The sequence below is a fragment of the Lagenorhynchus albirostris genome, chromosome 14 (assembly GCF_949774975.1).
Source record: "Lagenorhynchus albirostris chromosome 14, mLagAlb1.1, whole genome shotgun sequence".
Classification (NCBI taxonomy): Eukaryota; Metazoa; Chordata; class Mammalia; order Artiodactyla; family Delphinidae; genus Lagenorhynchus; species Lagenorhynchus albirostris.
In genome coordinates, this window is record NC_083108.1 from 7,417,209 (window position 1) to 7,431,832 (window position 14,624).

A 14,624-nucleotide genomic window follows, 5' to 3' on the forward strand; every position below is an offset into this window, starting at 1 on the left:
TTCTACTTTCAAAAATAAAAATGATAAGTTGGTCCAGGCAGATATGTTAAAAGTAAATGTTTAGATAAGAACCAAATTAAATAAGTCACAGAACAGACTGTCTAGATAAGAACAAAACGAAATATCACAGAACATGATAGAATAAATATATCAGAAATTAACAAAACAAATACTCTTAACTAATAAATGGGAATTTGGCCATCAAATAAACAGTCTGATTGCCATATCGTTTCCTATTAGGTAAGAATAGATATTTGGTGTTTGCATTGAGGAACTAATGAATATTAATTAGCTTCATTTTTTTCCCCTTTTGGGAAAACACCTCAGTTTACCACAGTAATCCACTTGAAAGTGACGGGAATGGGGTCATAAGTATTTTGCAAAGCCTGTGCTTTCATTTGAAAGCACACAAAGTGTTTTGAGTCTTTATTTTGTTAGAAATGTGTGATGAGTAGCCTAGGATTTATTTTTATTAATGACAATATATCGATTTTACTCTTTGTGTTAGGCACTGCCTCCAACTCTATTATGCTTTACGCTTTATATATTTATATAGATTACAACCTAACTTTTGTTTCTTCTAAGATGGTAGGTAGACCTTTATTCAGTAGCATTAAATTCCTAACCTATATGGAATATACTACCTAAAAAGAAGGTAATTTTAAACACTGAAATATAAGCATGTGCAGAGAAAATGCTTTCTAAAACTTCAGAGATACTTGCTTAAGGAAGACTTTACTCTGCATTTTCATTACAGTGTTTGTTCCATAACTTCCTAAACAATGTCTTGTTTTGGTTTTTAGTAATTTATGTTAACAATATACAAAAGAGTTTAATTATAGAAAGTACTCATTTGGTCCTCTTAAGAACAAAAGGAGCAAACTCAGGTTGTTTTAAGTGGCTAAGGACACAGAGCATGAAATGAAATTTGATAATGAATTTCATGAATATTTATTTCTAAGAGTGTGTTACGTTACTATTTTTAAAACAGCTTTATTGAGATATAATTCACATTCATACAGTTCACCCATTTTAAGTGTACAACTCATTGTTTTTTAATATATTCACAGAGTTGTGCAATCATTACCACAGTCAGTTTTAGAACATTTTCATCACCCCAAAAAGAAACCTTGTTCCCATGAGCAATCACTCCTGATCTCCCCCATTCTCCCCAGCCTGAGGCAATCACTAATCTACTTTCCCTCTTTATAGATTTGCCTGTTTTGGAATTTCATAAAAATGGAATCATCCGATATGTGTTCTTTTGTGTCTGGCTTCTTTCACTCAGCGTAATATTTTTAAGATTCATCTGTGTCGTAGTCTGTATCAGTGATTCATGTTTTATTACTGAATGATATTCTACCATGTGGATATACTATATGGATATATATGGATATACTGCATTTCATTTACCCATTCATCAGTTGATGGACATTTGGATTTTTTCCACTTTTTGGCTTTTATGAATAATAATGCTACAAACAGTCATACAGGTTTTTATGTGAACATACAGTTGTGCAGTTTTTGTTTGTTTTTTGATTTCATTATTCTTGACTTGGATTTATTTTATTTTCAAGGATTGTGCTTAGAATATATATTCATGCACAGTTGTTTTTGTTTTTGTTTTTGTTTTGCGGTACGCGGCCCTCTCACTGTTGTGGCCTCTCCCGTTGCGGAGCACAGGCTCTGGACGCGCAGGCTCAGCGGCCATGGCTCAAGGGCCCAGCCGTTCCGCGGCATGTGGGATCTTCCCGGACCGGGTCACGAACCCGTGTCCCCTGCATCGGCAGGTGGACTCTCAACCACTGCGCCACCAGGGAAGCCCCCCATGCACAGTTTTACTGTTTGCCAGTTACTTCAGTGTATGTATTTGACAAAAAAGTATTTTACTCCTTTTTGTTGAATCTGCCAACGAATCTTTGAATAGCACTGGAAAGCATTAAATATCTTTTGTCAGTGAGCCTTAAGACTAAAGCAATTTTGTTGTTACATATCTTTCTAAATTCCGTCTCTTTAAAATAGTTAGTGTTAAGATAAAATTTTTTTAGTGATAATGAGATTATAGTTCCCTCAGCTGGAATTCTCAGTGAAGGATTTCTCCATGAAGCTGGTTAGTCCTTTTATTTCTTGTTCTGTTAATTCTTGATTAACCAGGGAATTACTGTGCCCCAAAGTGGTTTAGAGCAGGATGACAAGAACTTTCCCTATCATGTACATCAGGGCCACTTTAGATGTCCAACTTCTCATTCCTAAGTTTAGTTTCTAACTTTTGTAAAAGAAAAATCCTTTTATCTTTTAAGAAAGACTTTAACAGAGTCTTATGATCTATAAGCGTACATTTGATCTACAAAGTTGAAAAGAATCATTACAAAATAAAAATGTTAGTATATTTGAGTATTACAAATATAAATAACTGAGATAGTTCTCTCCAGATAAAATACTAAATTTTTTTTAATATATTGAATGATTTTGAATTTCTTAAATGTTAAGCCCCTCCTATTTTATTGGTATTCTTTTCTTCTGTATGCTGCCCTAGAAGTCCTGAAGACGTGTAGTACATCTTGTGTGAATATATAAAATTTTCCCTTAAAAGCAGTTGAACTATTTCTGTGGAATTCCCTAAATTTAATTTTCCCAGTTTAGTTTAAAATATCAAATCTGTCTTGACAGTAAATAGTTCCAAAGTGCCTCCTCCAAGGAATTAGTTACTTACAAAGGAGAATATTATGACTTTATAATATTATGACTTTATATTACAAAGGAGAATATTATGACTTTATAATATATAGGAGAAGCCTAGTAGACACCACCTTAATCCATCAAATGGCCAAAGTTAACACCACCCATAATTGGCCTGATAGGAATCATGTTTCTCCTGATATAATGTCCTGAAGATATAATGTCCTGAAGATCTAATTATGAGGGAACATCAAACATCAGACACTCTACAAGGGAACTAGCTCGTGTTCTTCACAAAATGTCCGGGTCCTGAAAAACAAAGCAAGACTGAGGAACCCTTCCAGTTCAAAACCCAGAGACATGAGAACTAAAGGAAAAGCAGATCTCAAATTGGATCCAAACAAGAAAAAGAACTTTTTTCTTTTGCTGTAAAGGATGTTGGTGGGACAGTGCAAAATTTGGAAAAGGTCTATGGATTAGATAGTACCACTGCATCAATGTTAATTTCCTGGTTTTGATCATTGTACTGTGGTTATAAAAGACAAAGTCCTGTTTTTAGGAAGTTAACTTAGGATTAAAGGGGCATTTGTGTGCAGCTCACAGTTCATAAGAAGGTAGGTAGGTAGGTAGATAAAATGTGGTGAAATACTAATATTTAGGGATCTGGGTGAAGGTATATTGGGAATTTTTGTACTCTTGTACTTTTCTGTAAGTTTGATTTATTCAAAATATAATGTTTCTTTAAAAAAGAAATAAGAAACGAAGGTCATGAGGGAATCTTGAGGCGGGTTAAGCTTTCTTGTTAGCAGTACGCTGCTGAGTCTTCTAGGAAAGTTCCCTCATATCTGCAGTTCTAAAATCCACAATCTCTGAAAATGGAAAGTTTTCTCAGAACACAGGTGGCAGTAAAACTTGCCCTTACCTGCATATTTTTGGCTGCAAAATCTGGTTTGGCTGCAAATTCTAGTTTGAGGTTGTATTTGCTTATGTATTCATCCTGCTTGCTGTGATTATGTGTCTGCTACATTGCAGAAATATTTATATCCTTATGGGCTGATGCCCAAGATTCCATTGGAAGTGTTAATTAATACATGGTACACGTACCTTATTACTTTTCTAAAATCTAAAAATATTTTGAATTCTGAAACACTTCTGACCCCTAGAGTTTCCAAAAAAAGGATTGTGGAGCATCTGTTTGTTCCTCAGTGTCTGAATGCTTGGGACACAAAACCATGCCCTGCCCTTCTTGTCTTGGCTAGTACACTGCCACCCAAGGTAGACACACACACCCTTGTGTACATGCATGTACACACACACACACACACACACACACACACTCACACTCACACTCTGGAGGAGTTGGACGTCTGACTCCCTGGCCTCGGGGTTGAGGTGTGTTGAGCAGTTAAGGGAATTTCCCAGCCATCTCTCTTTGGCAATTTTAGGAACTTCCTCTGATTATCAAAACTTGTGAATATTGTACATAACCACAAGGTAAACAAAATGGTGATAATTTTCACACTTATTTCGATAATAGGTCAGCATGAAACTGCATCTCCACGGCTTCCTCATGATTCATCCCTTTCTGCTCCTCTGCCCAGACAGTGTGTTTTTGTCACTCCGCCTCTTCTTTCCGCGATGTGCAGCCTCCTAGACAGCCTCTTGGCAACGACTCCAGGCGACACTGCAAATGCTTTTCGACAAGCTCGTCTCATAGAGCTTCTTTGTAGGTAAGAGATAAATACTCCCAGAGAGGCGTGTAGACTGCAGGTTTTTGCTTTTGCCAGAACTGTCTCGACAGTTTTTATTTTAGATATGTTAAAGCACTTGGATGGGTTTGTTATGTTGACTATTAAGCTTCCCCAGCTCCCCGTCCTGATTTTTTTTAAACTCCGAAGTTCTGAAACCTTATTTGTCCTCTGCCACATTCAAGGAACATGATGCAAGTCTCCTTGGTCATTCAGAATGGAAGAAGGAGTTTTGGGGTTCATCTCCCTAGCAGTCATATCAGAATAATGTCCTTGGTTTGAAAAGTCATTTTTAAAGTTCATTTGGAGTTACTTAGTTATGGGAGCCTGAGAGTTTTATCAGAAAGTAGTCTGATAAAATTTAGGGAAATCATGATTTGGTTCTTTCATTTACCTAATATTAATCAGTGTCTGACATAACTTTTTCTGATTTTCTGATTGGCTATATGGTATAGTTAAAAAGGCCAAGGATATTGAATTCAGTCTGACTTAAGTCCTAATTAGAGTTCATTCTCGCACTAGTGTTGCAGCCTTGGGAAAGTAACTTTAATCTCTGAAGTGTCATTAATAAACACCTAGTTAATGGGGTTACTGTTAGGATTAAAAGTGACGTTGTCTAGGATACTCTCTTATCTTAAGTGTTCCTTTTCTCCTCACATATGTTTATTCTAGCCAAGTGTACCTACCTCCTGTTCACCACATATTCATTTGCATTTCTCCATCTCTGCCCTTTGAACATTCACTGTCTGAAATGTCTTCCTCCTCTTTGCCAAATCACAATGCTTTCGCTTTCTTTCTGGGATAAGGACAGTCTAAAAAGAAAGAAGTCTGCCTTGCTTCCCTTCACTCAGTTGTGATTACTCCTTTACTCTGCCCTTATAATAAGCAGCAGGGTGTGAGTTTGTTCTGTTTACATTCATTTGTCATCTTTTCTACTTTGATGCCTACTAGAGTTGAAAAAAGGAAACTGCTAGTTGATTGTCTTTCCTTCTTAAATGTGTCCTGCCTCAAAAAGGGTCAGAATGGGGCTTTAGGAATATTCTTGCTTCTCCAGAGTCAGTTAAGAGTCTGTTGTGACATTGAGGGCACAGAGGTATTAAAGACTCTTTCTTGGCAAAGGCTTATATTTCCATCCCTCTTCTTTATTTCTGATTTAATTTTTTTTCCTGTTTGTTTTTCATTATTTTATTTTTTACTTTCTAAATCAGAACTTATTTCCTGGCAAATGTTTTTCCTGTTTTAAATAGGGACGTAACCACCAAGGTCTTGCTCTTGTTTCTTTTCCTTCTGAAAGGGCTTTATGATATTTTATTCTGCTTTTAATAGGTTTCATTAGATATTTTTCTTAGAATTCTTTGTTTCCCACATTTATCTGATGAGATCTTTTCCTGTGTTCTGAAATACTGTAGGGTAACTTTTTATAAACAATTATTTCCGTTATTTTATAAAAATCCTTTTCCTTGAATTCTGTTCATGGTTATATCCGAACTTTAAATTCTCACGAATTAATCTTCAGGAATAAGCATACTGATCATCTGAAGGGTGTTCCTTCTCTGTCCTTCACAGCATCGCAGATGCCACCCTCATAGAGACAAGCGTCCAGGAGCTCCAGGCCCTGCTGCCCGCGTCACCTCCTGTTGAACACACTCAGGCTCAGGTAAGCGCCTGCGTCTGCATGTGCGTTCGTTTACCCTTAAATACCAGAAACGTAAATTCTGCTGATATACTAACCACAGGAGAAGGTTGAAAATTTCTCAGGATATACGTGGTATGACGAGGTTATTTGAATAGGTTACTTAATAGATGGTAGAAAAGAGCAGTGGGATTTGAAGACCTAGATTGTATTCCTGGTTCCATCATTAACCAGCTAGAAATGTTTAATCAAGGGTCTGGGTATCTTTGAGCACAGTATTAAAAAAAGGGGATGTTGTATAGCCTACCCTCCCCTTCTGTGATTTTAGGCTGTCTCTGTCATTTCCACCTAAATTGAAGTTGTGAAATACTTAGTGACTAAATTCTGTGTATATTCAAAACTCAGTCTAATAAGAATAAATTTATGTTTGTTCCTTCACAGATATTCAGTGTAGTTGCTGCTAATAGAAACGTTACCGTAAAATCAGATTTTGTAAGAAGGGCTACACGATTTATTTGGGGTGAGAGGTAATTACAGGTGGACTAGCAGTCTCTGTTGCTGTGTGCTGTCTCCTTTGAGCTTTCTGAATAAGGCAGACCCCCAGGACAAGGTTGGGTAACACTGTGCCTCATCTTCCAAACACTGTCCCATTGCAGTGTTTTCATTTGTGAGCGTGCTTATTTGCATAATGGCCATCACCTCCGTTTTTCTGTCTGTCCATCCAGCAAATCTTTATTAAGGGCCTACTGTGCACCAGGATCTTCCCTAAATGAGTAAAGCAAAGACCCTTTCCCTCAAGTTGGGAGAGTAGATAGTGAGCAACTACATATGTGCCTGATGATGTCTTAGACGTCGAAGAAGAAAAACTAAAGCAGGGACAGGAAGTGAGGTCAGAGTGGGGGGGGCAGGGCTTTTCTGCATAGGGTAGTGAGGGAGGGGCTTTCAGACAGTGACGTGTGGCCTGAACTTAGTGAGGAAGCTGGTCCTATGGGACATAGCAGGGCCCCTGAGAGCTGGCCTATTCAAGAAGCAGAAAGCAGTGGCCAGAGCAGAATCTGCGAGGCGGAGGTGGGGCTAGAGGGTTCAGGGCTCCATGAAGGCAGGGCCTTCCGAGTGTCGGGCACAGTGCCCTTCCCATGGCAGGTGCTCATTCAGTCCCTGTGGAATGAATGAATAATAACAGTAACAAACCTTCATGTGTGCTTGTTTGTGTGAATTTATGTAATCCTCACATCAATCACATGAAGTACCATTAGCGGCCCTGTTTTATAAAGGAAGTGACTGGAGCCCAGAGATGAGTAACTTGCCCAGGGTCACTCACACAGTAAGGGGCAGAGCCAAGATTCCAGCCCACGCAGGCTGGTTCTAGAAGCCACGCTCTTACTGTTGCACTCCCTGGCCTTATGTAGACTGAATGTTCTTGCCTTTTTGTCCTTATAGAAGATCATTCATTCCAGAAAAATTTTGGAGCATCTGCTTTGCCACATTGTGTTGTAGGTGCTAGTGACGCATCTGTGAACAAAGCAGACACATACCCCTGCCCACATGAAGTCTGTGTCCTCGGTACAGGAGACAGACAGTAAACAGTAAATAAAATTTAACTTTTATCGGATGGTGACGATGGTGTGGAAAAAATAAATAAGGATGGGTAAAGGGGAGACAGGTTGATGTTTTTCTTGTGTGGTGGTCAGAGAAGGCCTCCTGGAGGTGAGATGTGAGCAGATGCCTCGGAGGTGAGGAAACAGGCCGTGGGTCGAGGGCAGAGTGTGTGGGCAGGACTCTGCACGGCGAGCCTGCAGGCAGCCAAGGTACAAGGGTTCTGAAGCATGGGGTCGGTTGGTTGGTCTATTTATTTGAAGAAGGAGTTTCAAACATAAAAAAAGAGTTACTTTGTGAACTACCATATCAATAGCTGATTACATCTTCAGTATGGTAATTTACAAAAGAATCTTTGACAGCTCAGTTGTTCTCTCTCTAATGCTTCCTCACCTCCCATGGTTTATCTATTTATGGTTACACCATACCTGGAGAGGGGAGACTCGCTGTAACTTCAGTAGTGTAGTCTATGAAGGGATCAGAAAATACTTCACAGCAATAAGGAAATTAAATTTCACAAACTGCTTGCATTCTACCCAACAGGAAAAGCGTAGCACCACCTATACTTTTATGTAAAATATATCTGCAGATTAGATAAAGGGAGTACCTTTCATCAAGAGCAGTAGGACAGAAGAACTATTTGGAAATAGTCTGAGGCCATTTACCATAGAGGCACTATGCCTCCACAAACGCCCAATGGTCCCTGCTCTCACAACAGCAGCCGAATAAGGTGGGAGGAAAAACTGTGAGTGTGTGTGTGTGTGTGTGTGTGTGCGCGCGCGCACACACGTGTGTACAGAACGAGACAGAGGCTTCAGAATATCTCTGTAAAGTTCATTTATATGGGCTGTCTCATTGCCTGGGGATAGTGGACAAATGAGTCCTCGCAGTTTATTCTTAAATTATTACATATCCAGAGAATTTTTTTTAAAGTACTTTTGCCAGTTAATACTTCTTATGGTATTAGTATGTATCAAGCAACATTCCAGAGATGTTTTTATTGGTAATTTGGGGGAAGATTTAATTTTTCTTTTGTAACTAAGAATAGTATTTTTATGCTGAAGGATAGTTGAGGCCAAACATTGGACATGTTTGCATTTTATTTGTAGCAATAACTAGGCTATTAAGTTGGCTTTTCCCACCCCTCAGTTGTACACTTTAAAGAGTATTTTATAATCTTTCTTTACAAAATTGTAGATTTTATGATTTTGGACTGCCATTTTTGCTTCTTCCAGAGAATTGATTCTGCAATTTAGCTACTTGAAAAATATGAAGACTTTCTTTCTCTAAATAGAATTCAGAATTTGGTTTTGGAAATATTGCTTTGTTTGGTATTATTATAATTGACGGTGTTAATGTGGCCATTAATGACAAGCTTATGAGAAAAATAATGCTTTCTGTGTATTCATTTTAGTCTTTAAAAATTATGGTGAATATTTTATTACTTTTTTATTAACTTATGTTACAAAGAAGTGACTTCTTGTAATGCATAGAGAACTAAAATACTTTATCACTGAGATGGACTTTTCATATGACATGCTTTGTCTTACTTTATATCCTTTTTCGAATAGGTATCCTTTCTCCTAGAATACCTGTCCTCTTTGTCCAGGCTTCTTCAGTCATGTTTATTGGTAGATCCTGACCTTGTGATTCAGGATGAGCTTCTGAAACCTCTTACCATAAACATCATCAGAGTTCTCACCATATGCACCAAAGATATATCAGGTAAGCTTTATTTTTTTAGTTTAGGATGAAAGTAAATAATACTGAGGAGGAGTATCTTACCTTGCACCAGGTATTCAGATCAAGGTCACATTTTGGGTTGTTCTTTGCCAGTATTTTGGAAGCCTTTTATACTGTGTTTTATAGTTTGGATATTTTAAGTGGTTCCAGGAGACCATTTGAGGCAATTATGTAGTATAATAAAGGACCATTCCCTGTGCTGTCATTTTAAATGAGGGTAAAGTTCTTTATGAAACGTTAAAAAGTGCACTAAGTATTAGATAGTAATTATTCTTATAGTCTATGGCTAAATAACAAGTTTAACTAAGTTTAGAATACAGTATCAGAAATTTCCTAAGGTCTGGAATTTTTTTTTTATTTTTTGGCTGTGTTGGGCCTTTGTTGCTGTGCGCGGGCTTTCTCTAGTTGCAGCGAGCGGGAGCTACTCTTTGTTGCGGTGCGTGGGCTTCGCATCGCAGTGGCTTCTCTTGTTGCGGAGCACGGGCTCTGGACCTGTAGGCTTCAGTAGTTGCAGCACGCGGGCTCAGTAGTTGTGGTGCGTGGGCCCTAGAGCATGCGGGCTTCAGTAGTTGTGGTGCGTGTGCTCAGTAGTTGCGGCGTGCAGGCTCTAGGGCGCACGGGCTTCAGTAGTTGTGGCACACGGGCTCGGTAGTTATGGCTCATGGGCTCTAGAGCACAGGCTTGGTAGTTGTGGCACACGGGCTTAGTTGCTCCACGGCATGTGGGATCTTCCCGGACCAGGGCTCGAACCCGTGTCCCCTGCATTAGCAGGCGGATTCTTAACCACTGCACCACAAGGGAAGTCCTGGAATTCTTAAAAAACATACTTTGATGAAACGTTGAACATAGAGCTTAGTAGTGGAGAAAATTAAAACAATAAGGTTCGTTGTCAAAATTAAGATATGATAATTGTCTAAAATAGTTTATAATGAAGTAATAGATCATGTGATAATTCTCTTTGCTCCTCAGTTCATTCTTATTTAGTCCTTTGAATTTATGGATTTGCAGGGTTTAGGTCTGGCAAGTGAAGTGGTTTATGATGCCCAGCAAAGCTGGTCCTCAGTGTCTCATCAGTACTAAGTTATCCCAGTGCTAGAGCAGCAGTAATTACTTACATGGAAATTTTACAAGTGACAGTGATGTCCTGACTAAGCTAATTAGGTTACACCATGCGTTCTCTACAAGGGTGATGTCTCCCTACAAGGAGCAAAAAGTGATTCTTGAGGGAAAGGGATGGGGGAGAAAAATCTTAGCTGTTAGAGTGGCTTGTGGCCCTCAAAAGCTCAACTCTACTCAATAAAATCTTATTCCTTAGTATTTAGTTTCTCTTGTTAGGTATCAGTTGAGAAGCTTTGACGTTGAGCTCATGGAACATGTGTGAGAAATATGCAAGATCAGTGCTAAAAAGCCGGTGCGAGCATGGCTGTGACTGGAGTGCTTTTGATCTAATGCTTGATCCCAAAGTCACATGACAAGAGGTGGCCTGCATGTTTTGGCTGCCACCAGCTGCCTTGTGGATGTTTTATTGATTTCCTTGCTTTGATTTGGGGCTTTGAAAATGAAATAAAAATGGTATATATTTTAATATCGAAGTATATGAAAGTTATTTAACCTGTAATTAATTACACCAAGTGCTGAAAAGAAAAAATGTCAGTAATATCTGAATGTATATTTAGCAGGTGGTTAAGTTAAAAGTTATTTTCTCATATCTTTCAAACATTAAACATTAACTAAAATAATTAATTTTTAAGAAATTAAATTTTTTTCTGGAAAAATAACAGTTTTGAATGATTTTATAAAACATTGATTATACTTCTGGTATATATTTGTATGATTTGATGATTTTCATATATAATTTTATATATCTTAATTTATATGTGTAAATAAATTACATTAAAATTTTTCAGCAAGCACAGTTATAAAGTTAAATGTGAATAGCTTTTTAGTTTTTAACTTTCAACTTAAATATTTTATTTGACCATCTTAAGCCTGTATTAAATAAAGCTAGCAAGCTTTATATTTACTCTTTTTATGTGTAAAGTACAAATATATAGATATTACATAAACAGATATATGGTATCTGTGAAGTTAATATTTCATGGGGGTTGTGATAAGGTGACATATGATTAAAAAGACTTCTATTTATAGAGCTGATAATGACAAAAAGGTTGAGAAACACCCAAGGTTGCTACAATCCAAACTCCCTGGAAGATGCTTTTTCCCAGTGCCTCATGGGTGCTGAAGAACACTGAGCGGGGAGCCTTCAGTTCCTTGTAATGAGTTTGACACAGTTGGCAGATAGCTGCTGGTGGTGTGGCCACAGATGACTGTCCTAAGGTAGCTACTGCCCTCCAGCTCCCATTTGCCTAGTAGAGAGAAGGGAAAAGCTGTTTTTTCCTCTAGAAGGTTAATTGCTGCACCCTTAGCCATACATAGGCAAAGCTGCAGAATCCTCTTTTGTATCACAGTTTTCCTTTTGGGGAAATACTCTTTTCTGTTCTTCAAAGAAGTTTCCTTTCTTTACTGCTGTGACCTTGGCCATTATGTTTTCCCCTTTCACCCCTACACAAAGCTGCTAGAGGGGATAAAGAAAACAGGAGAAGCTTCACTTTTATAGAAGTAGCACAAGCAATGACATGTTTTTATGATGTGCCCAATATGTAGTTCTGAGGCTATGGCTTAATATTCAGTTTGCCAGTTTCTGCTTATTGTTGAATATGCTTTAATAAGAGGAGGATGTGTGAGTGTGTATTCATTTATCTGTAGGAGGGTGGGTGGAAGAGAGATCTTTAAAAAGCAATGAAAAGGAGAAATTAATTGAAATAAATTTTGGATCATGCTGAATTACATTTGTCTTCATTTGATGAATACATACCTCTTATTTTATGTGTAATGAAGTGTCGGTGAGGTTTTTCTTCTTTGTGTTAATAACTTGAAATGTTTTGATTAATTTTATAGATATAGAGTTAATATCGGCTTTTTATCAGACATGGACACATTTATTTAACCTTCTGGCCACACTCCTGAGGAAAGCTGGCCCTGCCTCTTTCCCATCTATTACGATGGGTCTGGCCAGGTACTGGGCGACGATGGTCGGTAAGAAGATAGTCTCGCTGGGTTTGGGGTTGTTCTGCTAATAAAAATTAAGATAATCCCTTATATCTGATTTTATATATAATTTATATGTATTCTCTAAATTTAAGTAGTTATGGCATGGTATATGAAAGAGGAACAAGGTACTTGCTTTGAGAAATTTGCAATGCTCTTTAGGAACCCAAAAAATGCATTTAAAAAAAAAGAAACGTGTCAAGATACTATAAAAACAAGTAAGAAAAGCCTGTGGCGTTATGAAGATACGTATGATGTGATTATAAAACAATAAGATAGATTTTCTTCTGTTGATGTAGAAACCCACCTCTTTTCTCACACATATGCATTGTGAGTGGGTAAAGCTGCCTATATAATATCCTGCTTACATGATAACTTAGAAAGTTATAATAAAAATGGTGTCTTGTCTTGAGACATGAGGATTTTCTGATAGCCAAGGGTATACTGTAGTTAATTATTTTTGTAAGATGTTTTCCATATAGTAGTTGCCTACTACAATAAACAAATGATTGTTTTTTATATTACTGCTGTCTTTAATTTTTCATAAAGTCTCTTCTAAATTTTAGCATAGCAAGAGCCTTTTTTTACGTAAATGTATATAAATAACATTTGTTACCTTTTAAAAATAGCCAGTTAAAATGTATTCAAAATTGAGTTCTTTAAGTTTCCACTAATTCAATTGACTTATTTTTTCACATTTCATTTTATCATTTGGTCATTCTGTAAACTTACATGTATGGTACATTTTGTCACCAGAGTGATAGTTTTGAAGAAAGGTTATGGGGAAGTACATGTTCAGCAAGAAACAGAATTGTTACTTATTTGGATATGGGAGTTCTGAGTTTACCCTAAGGGGAATAATGTCCATTTAGGGATTATTATTTTGTTAAAAGAAATAAAAATTGAAAGAGATTGACCAAGTGAGTGATTAATATTTTCCTCTTGTGTCCATGGTGTGGGGCAGGGGGGAAACTGCTTTATCATCTGAATCACCAGTAGTACAGAGCAGCATGCTTTATGGCACTCATATGGGGCACCTAGGCCAGCTGGTCAAATCTGGCCACTGCCTGATCTGGTAAATAAAATCCTACTGGAACACAGCCACACTTATTCATTTCCTTATTGCCCGTGGCTGCTTTCCTGCTATAGCGGTAGAGAGGTGAATATTTGTGACAAAGGCCCATGACCTGCAAAGCATGAAATACCTAGTTACCCTTTGACCCTTTGCAGAAAAAGTTTGCTGACCTGTGATTTAAGCCTGTTTACCTGACGCTGTTTCCCTAGTGATAAAATAAAGACATATTAAATTCACAGTCTTTCTACAAAATATACACGTGGTTTTATATAATAATGGTGTTAATAAAAAACAACATACTACATATACTGTTAGCTTTGATAATCGCAATGTTGATGAAAATATAATAAGAATGATCATTGATATTCCTTACTGAGGGGTTGTTTTTGTTTGTTTTCTGTTTCTCTTATAATTTTCCTTCCCATGTGCCCATATACATTTAAAAATATTAAGTCACTTTGTAACTTAAGTTATGTATAACAGTTTTTTCTCAAATCTGACTAAAATTTAGACATCATTTAAATGATTCCCATGAAACCTGCTGACTAAATTTCTTTTCTTATGTTACTTAAGAACATAAGAATTTCTATAAGCCTGAATCTAGGTAGAAATTTTTATGGTTATAACTCTTGGACAAGTATAAATCCAAAATAATATAAAAATAAAACACAACAAAATTATAAACCAGTGCAGTCAAATTAATAAAATTAATGTAATATAGCAGACATTCTTTTGATTAAATTTAAATCAGTGCTCACAACAGGAAATTAATAATGACTGCTTTAGTCTAGATTCTTTTGAGTTTGTTTGCCTATTCTTCCCTCTCTGTTATACTTGCAGATCACTTCATAATCACTCTTGTTCTCTCTCTGAACTACTTTGAAACCTTTGTTCCTACATTATGCCAACACTGCAAGCTGGGTCTTGTTTTAAGTACTGTTTAGCATCAACTTGTTTGAAAACAGAAAAACAATCACACTTATTTGTAAAATAGTAATCTAGATAATCCAGAGTATAGTTACATTAACTATTTTTTAAGGTT

General features: G+C 37.1%; 1 protein-coding gene across 2 annotated transcripts in view; it reads left to right on the plus strand.

Annotated features, from left to right (window-relative positions):
* RTTN (rotatin) overlaps window positions 1–14,624 on the plus strand; it is a 138,194-nt gene that overhangs the window by 94,488 nt on the left and 29,082 nt on the right. For both annotated transcript variants that reach the window (XM_060121308.1, XM_060121309.1), the window contains exons 36-39: window positions 4,217–4,409; window positions 5,994–6,084; window positions 9,228–9,381; window positions 12,358–12,495. In XM_060121308.1, coding sequence (XP_059977291.1) covers window positions 4,217–4,409; window positions 5,994–6,084; window positions 9,228–9,381; window positions 12,358–12,495 — 576 coding nt within the window. The remainder of the gene's footprint in view (window positions 1–4,216; window positions 4,410–5,993; window positions 6,085–9,227; window positions 9,382–12,357; window positions 12,496–14,624) is intronic.